The sequence below is a fragment of the Tympanuchus pallidicinctus genome, unplaced genomic scaffold, assembly GCF_026119805.1.
Source record: "Tympanuchus pallidicinctus isolate F22 unplaced genomic scaffold, pur_lepc_1.0 scaffold47, whole genome shotgun sequence".
Taxonomy (NCBI): Eukaryota; Metazoa; Chordata; class Aves; order Galliformes; family Phasianidae; genus Tympanuchus; species Tympanuchus pallidicinctus.
In genome coordinates, this window is record NW_026294766.1 from 433,620 (window position 1) to 451,223 (window position 17,604).

The following is a 17,604-nucleotide window of genomic DNA, read 5'->3' on the forward strand; positions in this document are numbered from 1 at the left end:
AGAAGGTCCTGAGGGATCCTAGTGGGACCAAGGAAAAGGACTCAGTGGTTGGGAGGACTGAAGCTTCATAGAAAAACCAGAACCATGACCTTCAAACTTGTTCAGTGCTTCTCAGTCTTTGTTGAGACCTTAAGTAGAGCAAGAAGAAACTCAAGACAGTAGCTTTGAGTGTATAAACCAAGCCTTGATTGCAGCCGAGCCCCAGTCTGCTGTGCTGCGGCTCACAACTGGAACTGCCTCCTGGCTGCATCTCCACTCACTTTGGGGAAGGGTCAGCATTTCAATCTCCCCTACCTACAGTGGGGCTGACCCATTCCAATTCCATTGCCACTCCAGCCTGGGAAGACCCCATTTCTTCACCATCCAGGTGTCCATCCAGGTCCTCTAGCTGCACAAGGAAGAGGCAGTGTCAGCATGGGAAGACCCACGATGCTCCCAAGCTTTATAAAACCATGCTGAAGTCACAGCTCCATTCTGAAGTCAATTTACAGCAGGTAACGGACAGCACTAACAGGACAGAATTATTGGGACCAGCCTGAAACCTTATTGAAGGTTATTATGTTGTGGATGCCCCATCCCTTGAGGTGTTCAGAGCCAGGCTGGATATGGCTCTGGGCAGCCTGGTCTGGTGGTTGGCGACCCTGCACATAGCAGAGGGGTTGAAATTAAATGTTCATTATGGTCCTTTTCAACCCAGGTCATTCTATGAGGATGCTTCTTTCGACAAGCAGCAGAGCTGGTAGATTAAGTAGAACTTCAGCCTGATTATTCTCACCTTGCTCCTGATTTATGCAGCTAAAAACAGGCACTGGCATCTGTCCCTTCTCTGCCAGCTTAATCCCAAGAGGAACAGGAGAAATCTCAGTGAGCCTCAACTACAGCAGCACGGCAGGCCTGGCTCCCTGCAGAGCTCATGGGAGCTGGAATAGGCCTTCTGAGAGCTGCTTTTGTACCAACTTCTCTACCATTTACTGAGAAGTTGGAGTTTTTTGCAAACCATCCCAGCCATGCAAGGAATGGGGTGGGGATGTTTTGACACAGTCTTGGATCATTTACAGATCCCACCCAGCTGTGTCTGTGCTCACCTAATGCTCTCGCTGTCCTCTTGTTTCTCAGGAACATCCAACAGAGAGCAATTCAGATAAGCATAATGCTTCACAGAAGCTGCTATAGAAACATTGATTTCCACTGTAAAACCTGCTTACCAATTGCTGCTTGGAAAGGAGGGAGAACATAAAGCCTTAAGCAGGGGGGGAGTAGGTCCTACTTAGGTAAATTAAAGGACAGAAAGGCCCCAAGTCAGCCAAGAGTGAATCTCCCTTAGCAGCATTAAACGTCCTTCACACTTCCAGCTGCTAAACTGAAGTGAGAGAAATATTTCCCCTTACCAAAAAGCAACCCTAGCAGATGCAGAATGCATGCCATCTAACCAGAGATATTAGTAGATACTCCATAGGTTAACCCTCACCCCAGGTACAGCTCTGCTAAAGCAATTGCTCATCTTGCTGTGGCAGCTCAGATCCAACTCCCATTACTCCCATCACCTCCTCTGCTTCAAGTTGGCTGCAAATGGTCAGGACCAAGGCTGACAACATCCTTTGCTCTTCTGTTAAATCCTACCCTGTAAGACAAAAAAATGCAAGGTCCTCACACATCCACAGCTGCTTTCTGCAGAGCAGAGCAGACGTGTCTAGTGCATATGTACATAACTGCCCCCATTCTCAGTGTTTATCATCTGAGAAGACTTGCAGAATCACATTTGTTTAGATTTGTTTAGTCTGGGGTGAGATCCAAATCCAGTTTCAGATGCAGATCTGTGTTTCACAACCAGCCTTTATTCCTCACGTGCACAAAACCAACTGCACTGAGAAACCTGCAAACCTTCAGTGGAGCCTTACAGCCAGAGCTCACCTGCTAGAGCTGGCGAGGTGTCTGCAGCCCTGCAGAGCAGTGTTTCCTTCGGTTCTCAGACACTTGGGGAGAGTTTCCCTGACTTCACAGGACCGTATTGGTACACAGCAGTAGCCAAATACTCTAGATAACCACATAAAGCAGGAACAGAAAGGCCAAGAGTGACTTTGGCACAACTAAAAGAGTGGTGACAGGCATAGGTAGGGATGCTTAAGAACAAGGAGCCCCCCATCCTTCACACAAACATACACACTCGTGTCCCCCATCCGTGCAAACACTGCTCTGAAACCAGGAGAGCAATCATGGCAGGCAGACAGCCCCTGGGCTGGGGAACCTCAGGAGACACAGCTCAGGCTTCTCTTTCCACCTGGCTGGGAAAGGACAATCCCAGGCTGGGCCACCCAGCCCTGCAGGGCTCTGTCAGCATTGTTTGCAGCGGGGTGCAAGGCTGCCTGCCCCACCTGGCGCTCCCCTTTGTGCATTTGCTGAGCTCTGATCTGACGGCGTCCATCGCCCTGGGGAGGGAACTGCTCACAAACAGAGCAGGAACTGCTCACAAACAGGGCAGACGGCTCCAACCTACTTTCGCTGGGTTTTGCACAGAAGACAAACATCAGAGGCTTCAAAGCTCCCACATCAGCAAATTGTCTGGCAAGCATCTTGGCAAAGAAATGCCAGAGGGAGGGAAGTGAGGGGATTCTCTCCTGTGGGGCTGCTCTGCCTGTGGGCTACATTCAGGAACAGCTCACCTGCTGCTCCTTTCCTTTCCCCAACCCCCCCCTCCCCAGGCACAGATCAACCTGCTCCTGCCATCTCCTCTGCCCCTCATCCCTGTTTTGCCATCGTGCAACCACAATGCAGGTGCCTCTACCCCACAGCAGGTGCACATGCAAAGCAGTTCCTGTGCTGGGGGAAAAGGAGCCATTCTCCTGACTTATCACAAAGCCAGTCTGTATTTCTGCTATATGACATCCATAGACATATCACGGGGAGAGGAATTAGGATGAGCTTCTCCCTGTGGTCTCCCTCTACAAGACCTCAAGTTGAGCATCTCTGCTCTGTGGTCTGCAAGCCCACCTTTGTATGACATTACACCGAGGCTTCAGGAGGAGCTGCTGGGCTCAGCACTCACCTGCCCTGGGCTCAGCAGTCAGAGCAGGGAACCTGGTTCTGCCCCAACCAGTTGCTCTGCTGGAGATAACTGACTGTCACCAACCCACTCCTATGGAACAGCAGGCCCTCTGTTATCCCCCCATGCACAGTCTGGTATGCAGCTTCTCTCCTCCCTATCTCTACATGCACCCACACCCACGCATACACAGCATTAACAGCTTTACTCCTGGCTTTACGAGCATTTACACACTCAATAAAGCATTCTTTTTGCCTTGCAGTTGTGCCAGCTCTTTGTAAACCCTCAGCACTCTTCCTTTTGAAGCTGGAAGAGAACCAGGCCACCTCTACCAACTCTCTTCACAGCAGCTTTCAGCTCGCAACTCCTTAAAAAGACTTTCCTCCCTTTCCCCAAACCTCTGCCCTTCTGAGTCACGCTCTGTGCAATGCCTGAAGTCAGCACTTCACACGAACCAGCTGAAGCTGGTCTCTGGAAAAATGCAGACACATCCATGCAGAGCACAGGGCAGTGACCAGCCAGGACCTGCAGACCTGGCAAGGAGCAGAGCAGGTTTGCTGGTGACAACACCAGCTAGAAATGCAGATCAAGAGAGAACACAGAGGAGCAGAGCAGCTTTCCTCCCCACCTCCCCCCAAGGCAAAGCTCAGTGTTTGGGACACCGACTGCTCACCTGGGAAAATGGCTGCGGGGAGAGAAAAGCCTGACACAGGCTGCTCTTCCTTTGCGTTGTTCCTCAACCCAGAGCTCAGGTAAATGGGTCGTTTGGCCTTACCCAGCCTGGGCTGGAATCCCCCCTCCCAAATCCATTTTATACAGAAGGCTAAAGGGGACCAAGCCACAAGCCCTCCTAATTTCAGCATCGATAGCACAATGCTCAGGAGCACAGATCTTCCCATGCAGAGGTGCCCCAGGAGCACTCAACCCCATTCCCAAGTATCCTCTGCATTTCCTCTCCTTTTCTCCCTCCTATCTCCAAAGCAGTGACACATCTCACCGCCTCTGTGAGCTCCCTGCTTCCTTCCACTGAGCCATAGCCCTTCGGGACAGCATCTTTCCCCACTTGAAACCAAATGCTTTATTTTTGCACATTTCCACGCTTTGCTCTCACGTGGCTCCTCCATGAAGGCCAGGCTTACCCTGAGCACCACGCAGAGCATTACAGAAGCAGCCACACCATTTTGGAAAGTCCCACAGAAAGTCCTGAGAAGCAGGAAGGTAGGAAAGGGGTTTTCACAGCTCAGTGTGACTGCCCTGATCCAAAGGCAAGGTCAGCCACAGAGGTGATCTGCAATGGGATCAGAAGTTATCGAGGGCAAACAAAAAAAGCAGATCTCTTCTTAGGTATTTGTCCTGTTTAACAATTGCTGGTATTTGAGGAAAAGACTAAGCAGCACCTTCTTAAGTAATGGTCAAAAAAAAGGCAGAGTTAAAATTCAATCTGAGTCAGTGAGGAATGCACTGCAGGCCCCGCTCTAGGGGCTGGAAGGCAATAAATAATTCAGCATCTGCCCTACTTTGGCCACCCCAGACAAGAGGAGTCAACACTGGGAATGTCCAGAACACAGCAAATCAGTCCCAGGAGACTGAAGAGCCCTGGATAATAGCCACCAGCACACACATTCCTGAAAATCTCTGGCTATTTTCACATAGTGCCCTGCTAATCCACTTGCTTCCATGCACCAGCAATAATTAGGCTCCATTGCAATGCAGCAGGAGGGGACTGAGGTTCTCTATGCAGGGCTGGGGGTGGATGGACTCCAGACCCCACACGGAGGGTCCAGCTCCCCTGCACCTCTGTATGCATATTTAAGATGATGCATCTATCAGAAGGGTTTATGAAAGCCTTCCCTCTCCTATATGCTTTCCTCATGGAGGATAAGAGAATTCTCAGCGTGCAACCAAGGATCCCTTCCTTTGCACCTTTGCACTCACAGAAGTGCCACTTCATTTTCTCACCACCATCTCCCATGCCTGAAACATGGATCTTTGAGGAGTTAAAGGAGATTAAAGGGACACAGAAAGAGTCGAGCAGCCTTGAAGGGCCAGCCAGGAGAGGAGCCGCCCTGCTTCTCCCTTTTGATCTCCGCGTGAGCGCCACGGAGCTGCCCTTGGCTTTTGATGTGTCACCCTGCAGATTGTTCTCTCGCAGCAGGACAGGCCTGTTGCAGCATGACTGCTCCTGGATTTCAGCTGCTGGGGGAACAAAGCCGTACTCCAGCAGCTTCTACACATTTCAGAGCTGTCAGAGTCTGGGCTGACCCCAGGGGTGGAGGGGAACTGAGAAGGCCAAGGAGGGACACCACCCTCAAATTCAGCTCTAACTAAATCCCTGCCAGTCATATGGAAGGTGCAGAAACTGCTACTGCAACACTAAAATAGAGTGACTTAATCTGGCATCACAAAGCACTTCACAGATGGAAACAGGGCAGGGGATCTGCAGTGCCGTGCCCAGTCTTTGGCCCACTGTACACGATGAAGGGAGTTTAACCAATTGCACTTTAAATACAGTGCATTCTGCCATGGAAAAACGAGTAAGACCCCTTCCTTACCCCTCCTTTCAGAGAAGTACAGAGAGCTCTGCTGCTCTGAAAACATCGTCCCTCAAAACAAAACTGTGCCCTGTTAAAGGCCCATGGATTTAGTGGCTTTGTTGCAAGTGAGAACAAAAATCCAAGCAGCTGATAATATGCATTTTGTAAGCTTGATCTACAACTGACCCATTCTCTGTTCAGCTCAGTTGTGCACATCACTTTGTATTCACTGAGCTCGAGGGCTTAGCTTAACACGTCAGGTTATCCCTCCTTGTGAAATAAAGAGCACAAGGTGAGCAGCCTGATGAAAGCAGCAGCTTGCCCCAGTCCCACAGGCAGCTGGGGACAAGGCTCAGAAAGGAACCCACATTTCCCACCCTACAATCAAGTTCTTTGAGACCTGAGCACCTACCAGTCTTACCAAAGGGTTGTAAGCATATCCTGAGCCCAGATCACAACTCCAGCTTTTTTATCCAAACTGGAGACTCCTTTGGACTCCAAGACCAGTGGTTGACCCAACTGTAAGGTAAAAAGGACACTCCTACATCAACTAAACACAAAAAACTCAGGAGGCAAGGCTTCTGCCTGTAAGGCTACAAGAGATCAGTGTGCAAAGGCCTGTGGGAAACCAAACCTGCCCACATTAACACAAGCAAACCTAATGAAAAAGTTGAGGTGCCAGGAGTGAAACCCTAAATACTAAGAAGAGCAAGCCCAGTGGCAGACCAGACTGCCCACACACCACTCATCTACCTATATACTACTCCATTGGGTCCAGACAGACTGCACCAAAGCCTTGGAGACTCCAGGAGTCCACTCTCACTTAGTCATCAAATCTAAGGGTACAAAGCTACACTGCACCCGTTTCCATAACCAAGAGGACACATGGAAGTCAACAGGCAATCGTTTTGTCTCCCTCTGGCTTGCTCTGACATACCCAGTGCTCTCATTTGCAACTTGGCCGAACAGGACAGCTTTCAGCACAAGTCTGGAGTGAAGACAAGGGAAGCCCTCTCCCATAAGCCCCCCCCCCCCAGCACTGAGGAAGGGGATCAGGTTCTTCACCCCACCAGCTAACCTGACAAACCAGAACTTTGCAAGAGGACTGGCTCACACCCGGTACAGAACAGGCATCGTGTGTTTGATGCATAGCTGTTCTTCTTTCAGTTCCCCAGCATGCCAGGAACAGATGCCCGTACTTCACGGGGCTGACACCTCTCACTTTTCTCCTTTAATTCACAGGCTGCAAAGTTCCAGGAAGAACAAGAACAAACGTGCCCTCAGCTGAGCAAAGGAAATCCGAAAATCTGCAGCTCCTAACATACACACTTGTAGTGGCAAGCTGCCGGGTTTCCAGCTAGAGGAAGCTGCTTATGGGAGCAGACACTGCTGCCAACTCTCAGTTCCTAAGCTTGATTCCTCCGCTCCTGAGCTGCTCAGACATTCTGGGGAAAGTGGAGTGAGACCATAAATTCTGCTGCCATTTAGAAAGGCCAACGAACCAGCGCTTGCAAGGCTGTCAGTATGTGCGTGTGCAGGAATGGAGGCAGACAGCAGGGTGACAGGAGTTTACAGCACTCGTTTGATCTGGCAGCTGTTAATGTTACACTGATAAAGCGGCCGCTGTTGCACCACGTTTGCACACTACATTCTTCCCCACTCAGTGCATTCCTTGCTCTCATCCAGCCCAAGACCCTAAGAGACAGAGAACTGCTCCTTAGCATAAGAGTTAAAATGAAAAAGTTAATTAAAAAAATACAGAAGGAAAAAAAAAAAAAAAAAAAGGGATTTCTCATCAACTCAATTTAATTTACTTCCTACAAAGGCTGGAAACCACAGCAGAATCACACAGAAATTGGAACTCAGCCCCAGCTTCAATAGTGACTTGCTCAGCTTCAGCTATTTGGTCTAGATTTTTCTACCCAAGGAAGGAGGATAATTACACACAACTCGCTACACAGCAGTGGTGCGAGACTTAATTAGTCAGAACACTTTGAAGGTACGGCACCTAATTAATATCTGAAGCGGCTGCAGTGATCATTATGTACAATGGCATAGCTCACAGCTGATGATACAGCTCAGCTCATCAGGACTTTTTCATCCTCAAAAGTGCTGCGCAAACATCCAGCCCGTATTCCACATCAGAAATCTCCACGATGGTGGGTGGATGCCAAACTCCTTTCATGGATGGAAAAACTGAGGCAAGGTCTGACGGGGCCCAGCAACAAACCACAGAGCCTGAGAACTCAACAAGGCACTCGCATGGGAACTCCCAGTTTGGTGCTGGGTGGAACAGGGCAGCACCTTGCTGTGAATTCTGTAGGCTCCTGCAGACAACTGTGGAGCCATGGAGATGGAGGGAGCAAGCAGGATTTCCTTACTACCCTTCCAACATGCAGGAGAAAAACATGACACAAAACGAGTGGACCAGGATGGCAAAGAAGGTCAGCACAGGCAGCAGAGTAGTGTGAGCACGCTCCCATTTCCTTTGTTTTAGCAACAGCACCGTCCCTGTATTGCAAAGATGAGCACAGAGGCTTCTGCACCAGCTTTGCCATCCCTCATCATTACACAGCTATCCTCAAACAAGCAGGGACATCCCTCTGCTTCCCCAGCTGCACAAAGAACAATGACCACCCAGCTCTGCACAGCGAGAAGGAGAACAGGTGTCAGTCTTAACCCTCACCTTTACTTTCCTTATCTCCTGCCACCAGGAGACCTGTGAATACCTCTTAACCACACTGCAAAATTGAAAGAGCACAGAGTATATAAAAGAAATATTCTCCAGAGCCTCACATAAGCACAGCAGATGAGATCCACAGGCTTTCTTCTGTTGCTGTGTCATGGAGCTGTGCTCCCAGCTGTCTCCTCTCATGACACCTTCCTGGAGAACAAAAGCAGAGAGATGGAAAGAAAGGAGATTCTTATTATTTTAACACTGTCTGCTAAAGGACTGACTTCATTCCATTCCACCTGGTATCTCAAGAACCACACAGGGATTTATGTTGACATTAATTTAAGCTGTGTTTGTGGCAATATCCAAAGGAAGAGAAACAAAACACGCTGCTGTGCCAAAGTCAGAGTAGTTTTGGAGCTGAGCCATTTCTGAGTGGGATATATTGATATTAGCAATTTAGAAGTCCAGACTTGAGACAGATAAGAAGTCACTGTACTGTTACATACACACTGGGCTGGTTTGCAGGTCTGCACGCAGCCAGCACATAAAGGCTGCAAAAGAAAGAAATGAGGAAATAAGAAAACAGAATCTTTCAACAACGAGCAGACCAAAGGAATCACCCAGGCAGATGCTATCAGTGCAGAAAGAACATAAAACAGGCCCTCTTTGAAGAGGAATGCCATTCCAGGTGGGTGCAGGGAAGGTCTCCTGTAATTCTTTGGGTTGTTTACCTTCCTAGCAACGATTTATTAAGCTTTTCAGACAGCTGTGCAAATTCCCACGCAGAACTGAAAGGCAGAAAACCCTGCTCACCCCTTTACAACAGACATCTTCAAATATTTCAAAGAGAACAGCAAGGAATGTTGACACAACCCAACAGCTGTAGGCTGCACGATACTCCAGTGCCACCAGCTGCACAGTGCAGGGAACAGCAGTGGCTCAGCCACCACCACTGAGTCATTGCAGCTCACCCAGAGATTGCAGCCGAGCTCATAGGTGCTTCGTTATCAAAGAGATAAGTGGGATTCATTTATAACCTGAAAGAGAGAGAGATTGGGCACTTGGGTGAACCCTTAAGAAAATGCAGGATGAAGTTTTGCTGCGCTCTCCCACAAGGATAAGGGAAACAGCCCTGATTTGAAAGCCTTCTGTAACAAAACTAACAGCTATCACTGCTGACACCTTGGTCTGCAGCTGAGAAAGCAGACTCTGAGAGCTCCTCTTTCTGTGGCCCCTCTCAGTTCCTATAAACACTCTCACCCCATAACCACCCTTTTTTCACTCTCACTGATCTATCCACAGGTCCCATCAGCTCCTCAACCACAAGCCCAGGGCAGCCCAGCAGAGCACACACCCCCTTCACTCTTTAATCTGAGCTCATTACAAAGGAAACTAAAACTTTCCCATTTCCTGCCGCTGCCCCAGCAAACAACCAGGAAGTCCCAGCCACAACATCAACTAGAACAGCCTGCTCATGCACAAGAAGTGCTAGACAAGAGCACCTCCTGGAGGAGATTCCCTTTGGGCACACACCTGGGCTTCCCTCACTGCACAGTGAAGGAGCTGCAGAACTCAGAGCTTTGGAGGAGTCATCGCTTATCTATTGCAGTGTGTCACAGCTTACTCATACAAGCTGTTCATCTGCTTGAACACCCTGCAAGCATGACTCCTGCTGACTGTAAAAGCTAGCAAACCCACTAATCACATATGAACTAAAGCCAGTAGGGAGATTAAGCAAAGTAAAGTTAAGACACTTTACCCTTGTTTTTCCTTCTTTCTTCCCAGACCTTACTGAACAATAAGAAATGACCCAGACATTGTGATATTTTAACCTTACTCACAGACAGCATTCAAGCTTCAGGCTTACATAAGTGGCACTTAGACCTAAGAATAAATGAAAATGTTCACTCAGCTACCAGAGCCTACGAAAACTGCCTGAAAAAATAGATTTAAAAGGAAAAGAAAAAAAAAAACCTACAAAAACCAAAATGTTTACTGATAAAATTAAATTACTTTTATTTTATTTTAAGGATATTGTTACAAAGAGCTCCCACTTCGTTACACTCTTCAATGAATGCGTGCTCTGTCAAGGAAATCCTTCAGTCCAAAGAAAGTTCACATCACTGAGCCTCCAAACCAGGCAAATCCCATCTGTGAAGGTGCACAGGACACTGTGTGACCAAGATACCAACCAGACATATTCTGCAATGATCCAACTTACTCATTCATGGCTGGTAAAGCAGGCTGTGTGTTTTCCTTAAGCCTTCCATCTAGAAAACACAACAAGAGGCAGAATGAACTGCATCACATGAGTCAGTAGAAATGGATTTGCCTTTCCTTGAAAAGCTGTGTGGGCAAAAGAAAAAAAAAAAAAAGGCATGTTCTTCCTTCTTCCAAGGAACATTCTTGGTAAGAAATCACATGAACAGCAGCTTGGATTTCAAGAGCACTTTCTAGGATCGGCAACCTCAGAACCCACAAGATAGGCCAGAACTGCCACCACATTTTACAGATGTGAAGAGGAAAAAAACCAAACACAACAAGCAAAGACATTAGTTGCCTCAAACTCCCCAGGGAGGTCAAGGTCTGACCCTGACAGGGATGTAGGAATTCCTGTATGCGACTCTGTAGCTTGCCTACAAGCTCAGGAGCACAAGAGGCCCTTTGCCAGTCACTGCTGCTGTTCTGAAGGCTCCCTGCCCTCGTGATTCGAGCCATTTGATTTAAAAAGCAAGAGGCTTCTGTCCCAGCTGGTGCTCCCAAAGCAGCAGACCAGCTCCATGGTGCAGTCCCTCGTTAAGATCTGCGTGATCCTCTCTGCCATATCCCCACTGATGGCAAGAGATCGGAAGTGATCGAAGTCGTTCCTGCCCAGCTTCCGCAGGCGGCGGGCAGCTGCTCTGTAGCACTTCCAGGGCTGGGGTTCAATCAGCAAGTACCTGCACTGAGAGGACAGGAAGGCCAGGAACTCCACCAGGCCCCTGTCCCCATGGTTCAGGTGGATCCACATGGTCACAGACATGCAAAAGCTGATGTCAAAGGTAGAACGGCCAAAATGTCTCAGGTAGGAGCTGAGAAAAGGCTCTCTGGAGCTGGAGTCCATGATGTCCAAGTTGGCAAAGGATATGGAGTTAGGGAAGGGGCTGCTCTGCTGAGCCCTCTCAATGAGCACCGGATCAATGTCACAGCACAGAAGGTGCAGATCCGTCCCATCTGCAGGCTGCTCTGGGCTGCCTTTGCCCTCCTGAAGGCCGAGCAGATGTCGGTACAGAGCCACACTCAGCTCCTGCAGAAAGGAAAACAACAGGAGTTCACAGGGCCCGCGCTGCTTCCTCAGCACATCACCGAGCACACGGATCCCACTCTCAGCAGCAAGGTCCACACGCCACCACAGAGCTTTCTCTCGATGCAGTTCAGAACAACGAGCTCGCTGACATCTTCCCTTATGAACTGAAAAGCACTGCAGCAGCCCTGACTACCAGAGAGGCAGTCAGAAACAGGACTAAACCCACATCACCCCTCAGGTGGTGTTTGCAGGAAGAAAACCTGAGTAAGATGAATGGGTTTTACTAACAAGAATCACGCTGAAGGTCCCCAACCGTCGTCAAGGTGAAGACTTCACTGGCTTCCCTAGGTGACCTCAGGACTTCCTGGCAAGACCTAGGCTGCTTATGTTTGAAATAACACATTTCTTCCTCTTCTGCTAAAGGAAAAGATATTTCCTGACCATCACACAGCAGTATAACAAAGTTAAGGAGAGCTGAGCTTCCTTTGAATTTCCTTTTGTAGAGGTGTGCCACTCTGCAGCAACCAAATTTGTTTCTCATTAGAGGAGATCTGATGAAGATCCTGAATGACAGCAAGGGAAACTGTAACAGCACTGAGCTCACACAAGCAGGCAGGCAGTGTCCTCTAGTGGTGCAAGCCTGCATTTCAAAAGAACCACACAACACTTTTACCTGACCTATTCTACAAGTTCAGCTGAAACGGGACCTGGAATCGTCCTTTGTCAGTGCAGGCTTTTAAGGCATTTTAAGGCATTTTAATCGTCCTTTGTCAGTGCAGGCTTTTAAGGCTGGGGAAAGGAGCCAAAGAAACAACAGCACTCACATCCTCAGCCAGAATGACTTTTCACCCCGAATAATTATTTTTAAGTTAACGCAAAGATAAAACTTTCATCTGGAAAAAAAAAAAACAACCAGTTATATTAAGCCTTGCACTAGTGTGCTTCTCAATTACAACATAGCAAAGCTGCACGACAAGGAAAAGCCAGGAGAATAAAAGCAGTACAAGGAACAGAAAGACAACAGACTCCCAGAAGAAGGGAAATTCCATGAGATTCACCAGTTTGGTTGCAAAAATCTTCAAGAATGTGTGAGCAGGATGTTGATTTGAAGTCCTGTCTGAGCAATAACTGAGGTGCTACTGCTAAACTCACACCAGATCATGGTTTCCAGTTTCAGATCTGGCCGGTTCCCTGCCTTTTTGGTGCTGACGACACCCAGCAACCCAGGGCTCTACATGTCCAGCACTTGGTGGGAAGGAGGACAGACTGAGCACAGCCTCCAGACCACTTCTCAGCCTCAGTATTTAGGCATGGGCAGCTCCACCCTTACCTTCACCGTTCTCTCACAGGAGATTTGAGGAGGTGGCTTCCCATACTGCAGTGGTCTGTGACTCCCACCCCAGGTTGATGCCTCACACCCCCCAGCCCTCCCAGGCTGTTTCATTCTCCACCATCTCCACCTGTTCCCACAGCCTCCTCCACTGCCCCCACCACTCCAGGCCACTACACCCCTCTGTTTGCTCAGTCTGCTCCATTCCTCCCCAGAATTCCACAGCAATGCCTCCTCCATTCCTTCCTCCATACCCCCAATCACAGATTACTCCAGTTTCCCCAGTCTGTCCCACTCTACCCCAGGTTCCTGCCTCCCCTAATCTTCTCCATTTCTGGACTACCACGAGTCACTGTTTTCCCAGACCCCTCAAATTCCTCTACTGTCCCCCAGCACCTGAGAGCACTGTCTCCCTTAAACTTTTCCACTACTCCTAATGCCCCAGATAACTGTCTCCCTGCTAATTTTTCACTCGGCTACCCCAAGCTGTAGTCCACACTCCCAATCTTCCCCTCTGTCCTCCTATACCCCAGAACACTGCCTTCCTGTTCATCTTCCCCACTGCCCCAACACTCCACACCAATCTCCTCATTATCCCAGACCATTACCCATCTTAATATTTCTTCGCTGTCCCCCAATAGTCAGCACCCCAGACCACTCTCACCCCTAATTTTTCCCACTGACTCTTAATGCTCCAGATCTCTGCTTCCCCCTAATCTTTTCCCCTGCTCCCCATATTCAAGACTTCTGTCTCCCCTCTATTTTCTCCTACTGACCCCCCGGACTCCAGGCCACTCCTAACCTTTCACACTGTTCCCCCCAAGCCTTCCTGTGAATCTCCCACCATCCCCTAATGCTCCAGATCACTGCCCCCCCAAGTCTTTCTCCCCTTCCCCCCATATTCTAGACCACTGCCTTCCCATTGATGTTTCCCACTGCCCGCCAGTACCCCCAAACCAATCTTTCCCACTGTCTTCCAATGCCCCAGCCCACTCTCACTCCTGCTCCTCAAACATCCCACATCACTGTCTCCCCTTACACTTCCCCATTGCCTCCCATATCCTAGACCACTCTCCCCCAGTCTTTTCTACTGCCCTCCAATACCCCAGCCCACAGCCTCCCCTCTAATTTTTCACTTTCCCCCCAATGCCCCAGATCACTTCTTCTCCCAGTCTTTCTCCCAGACCCCCATACTCAAGACCACTGTCTCCCCTTATTATTTCCTACTGCCGCCCAGTACTCCAGGCCACCCTCACCCAATCCTTCCCACTGTTCCCCCCAAGCTTTCTGACTGCTCTCTGTATCACGGAACACCATCTCTAACCCAATCCTTCTGTCTGCCCTCCAATACCCCAGATAATTCTCAGCCCTAATTTATCCCTCGGCTCCATAGTGTCCCAGATCACTGCCTCCCCCAGTCTTCCTCTCCACCCCCCATACTCTACACCACCATCTCCCTATACATCTTTCCCACTGCCCCCCCAATAGCCCTATAACAATCTCTCCATTGCCGACCCTCCTCTCCCATCAGTCTCTTCCGTAACCCCCACGTCTGCTTGTTTGTTTGTCCGTCCGTCCGTCCCCCGCCTTTCCTTCCTTCCCTCAGGAGGCCCCACCAGGCCCACCCCGCCCCGAGGTGTCCTTACCCCGGAATTGCAGCCCACGTCGAGCCCCAGCAGCGGGCGGGCGTCCGAAGGGAACAGCTGCCGCAGGAGTCCTCCGGGTACGAGGCGGAGGCGGCCCTCGGGCGGATGGAAGCGGGAATAATTGGGGAAGTTCCCATAAGGAGCGGCGCCGGGCTCAAAAGCGAGACCCCCCTCGTTCGTGGGCGCCGCCATTTTGCCCTGTGGTTGTGCGCGCGCCGGGCGGGAACAGAGGGAGAGGAGAAAGGTTCCGGGAGAGAAAGGTTCCGGGAGGAAGATGTGCGCATGCGCAGAGTCTCATTGGGTTGGAGGTTTGCTGCGTGGCAGTGGGGGTAACAGAAAAAGATAGAATCGTAGAATCATGAAGGTTGGAAAAGACTTCCCAGATCATCCAGACCAAGCCCAGCCTGGCTTATCATACCCACAGACCATGGCCCCATGTGCCACCTCTCCATGGTTTCTGAGCACCTCCAGGGATGGTGACCAGATTTTATACAGAAAAGAGTACACCTGTACAAGCCATGTGCTGCAGCCCCTCCGGAATGTCCTGTAGGAGATACAGTAAGAAGCTTTACTAAAGTCTAGGCAGCCAATATTCATAGCCTTGCCCTCATCCACCAGCCGGTTGCCTGGTCGTACAAGGAGACCAGGTTGATCAGGAATGACATGCCTTTTGCAAACCCATGTTGCCTGAGCCTGATCCCCTAGTTGTCCCTACATCTCATCGCAGTCAAGATGATCTGCTCCATGACCTTCCTTCTGTAGTTCCCCAAATCCTCCTTCTGACCCTTCTTGTAGATGGGCGTCACGTTGTCAAGTCTGCGTTTGTATGGGACCTCCCCAGTTCACCAGGACTGCTGATAAATGGTGGATAGCAGATCAGCAGCCACCTCTGCCAGCTTCCTCAGTGTCCTCAGGTGGATCCCATCCAACCCCATGGACGTGTGACACTTCAGATGGAGCAGCAGGTCACTGCCTGCTTCCTCCTGAATCATGGGGGGTTTATTCTGCTCCCATCCCTGATAGGACCACAAGCAGGGACAAGAGGACAACGCCATCCTCCTTTAGTCCAAATGAAAATGACACTCCTGCTACGTGCACAGCCACAGCCATCCTATTCTAATCTTTCCAAATCCAACTGAGTGAAAAGTGGAATTTGTAGAGATTTTACCTAAAAGACCACTTCCCAGGCCCTGTCACACCAGAGCAGGCTGAAGAGGTGCTCGAGAAACATGAAAATGTGGCAATTAGGGACATGGGTTTTGGGGCATGGTGGTGTTGATTCAGTGATTGGACTGGATGACCTTAGTGGTCTTTTCCAACCTGAGTGATTCAGTGATCCTATGAGTGGGCATGGTGGGGATGGGCTGATGGTTGAACTCGATGGTCTTTAAAAGTCTTTTCCAACCATAACAATTCCGTGATTTGATAGGCAAGCAGCCAGTGGGAGGTTTTAAAGTAGGAAAAATAAAGGCCTTGGTAAAAAAGGAGTGAAGAAGACCCCCAGCTACATCACAGGGGAGGTTTGAGGGGAAAGCTGACAGGGAATACAGGATTCATTTTAGGCAGTGATGTTGTTTTTTTATCACAGCACGAAGAGCAGAGGGCGCCAGGAACTCAAGAATCTGGGTGCACACCAGAGCCAGGATTCAGCCCTGACTGAATTTTGCATTGGGAAAAACAAGCAGGGTTGGCAAGGAGTCCCACTGTCCTGAACACAGCTCGAGGATGGAAGGGAAGGAAGATGGGAAGGGGAGCAAAAATAAATATTTCACTCTTCTTCTGGGAGAGAAATTTGTATTTATATACTTCAGGTTTCCTCTGACTCTCTGTCTGCATTTAGACCCCTCATATTCCTGCCTTATTTTCTGTAGGCATAGGAAACAGCTCAATGCCTTCCTCTTCTGATATCCTTCAAAATGGGGTCTGTCTCCCCATCTCCTTGCTTAGAATCAGAGAAATATTAATGTTGGAAAAGACCTCCCAGAGCATCCAGTGCGACTCCATCCCACCCCACCATGCCCAGTGACCACATTCCCATGTGCCACCTCCCCACGGTTCCTGAACATCTGTAGGGGTCGTGATCCCACCACCTCCCTTGGCAGCCTGTGCCAATGCATCACCACGCTTTCAAAGAAGAAATTATTTCTAATATCCAACCCCCTAGCACAAATTGAGGCCATTCCCTCTGGTCCTATCACTGTTACCTGGGAGAAGAGTATCCTTCTCTCCCACATCCACCTTGGATTGGTCCTACTGTGCTTTAGGCCAATTGCTGTTTGCCCTATTGCTCAGTCCAGTGTTGAAGTTTGGCTGAATCATCAGTCTTTTATTTCATTTACATTAATGACTGGAGCAGACAGCGATACCTCATACAAATGCTCACAGCCACCTCACTCTTTCTATGGCAATGTTTTGCTTCAGTTATTTTTCCACAATTACTGTCCCACAGCAGAGTTTAAGTTACCCAGAACAACAATGCAACATCTTTTCTTGCTGCCAAAAAAATGCGTCTGTGGGCAGGAAAGCCCATCTGGGCCCTATCTCACTGTTTAGCCACATTTCTTGGGAAACAAATCTCACACCTGCCTTTTGGGCACGGCTCCTTCTAAGAGGCAGAGATCTGTTGCAACAAGATGCTGTGCTCGGCATTGCTCTGCTCTGACAGCCACACTAATCAGCCCTCTGTGGCTGATGGAGAGAGATAGGAGTTTTCTCTGCCCACTGTAGACATTAATTTACATCAGGTGAATTGCTCTCTGGAGGCTTTTATTTTTCCCACTGGCTCCAGAGAAGGTTTTGAGCGTCAGGTCACTCTCCAGAGACAGTGGGAAATGCTCTCTGTGCATTTGCTTGCAGCACTTGCTTGCCTCTGCTTTGTTGCTTTGGAATCCTACATCAGCTTAAGCCACGTCTAAGAGAGTCTGCTCACACCCAACTGAGAGTCCTCTGGCTCTCACTTCTCAGATACTTCATGCACGGTGGCTGTGCTAAAGCCATGAGCACTTTATTGCTTCACATAGGATGCATTCTTTGGCCATAGCAGAGAAAGAGCAGTCAGGTCTGCACTAAAACCTTGAACTATGCCACGTCA

General features: G+C 49.4%; 1 protein-coding gene across 2 annotated transcripts; it reads right to left on the reverse strand.

The window, feature by feature from the left end:
* Positions 1-10,250: 10,250 nt before the first annotated feature.
* BCDIN3D (BCDIN3 domain containing RNA methyltransferase) lies at positions 10,251-14,743 on the reverse strand. Of its 2 annotated transcripts, XR_008210960.1 has the most exons (3): positions 14,514-14,743; positions 10,473-11,537; positions 10,251-10,402 (listed from the first exon to the last, which is right to left on the reverse strand). XR_008210960.1 is itself a non-coding variant. In XM_052702918.1 (2 exons), the coding sequence occupies exons 1-2, from the start codon at positions 14,703-14,705 to the stop codon at positions 10,923-10,925; spliced, it is 807 nt and encodes a 268-aa protein (XP_052558878.1). In that variant the 5' UTR covers positions 14,706-14,743; the 3' UTR covers positions 10,251-10,922. The 2 variants fall into 2 exon arrangements, 1 of the variants encoding a protein (XP_052558878.1); XM_052702918.1 differs by having other exon boundaries at positions 10,251-11,537.
* Between the last annotated feature and the right edge of the window lie 2,861 nt (positions 14,744-17,604).

Coding starts and splice junctions, on each gene's coding strand:
- BCDIN3D (XM_052702918.1), bottom strand. CDS start 14,705: ATGGCGGCGCCCACGAACGAGGGGGGTCTCGCTTTTGAGCCCGGCGCC. Junction 11,538..14,513: donor ACGTGGGCTGCAATTCCGGG/GTAAGGACACCT, acceptor TCCTTTCTGCAG/GAGCTGAGTGTGGCTCTGTA.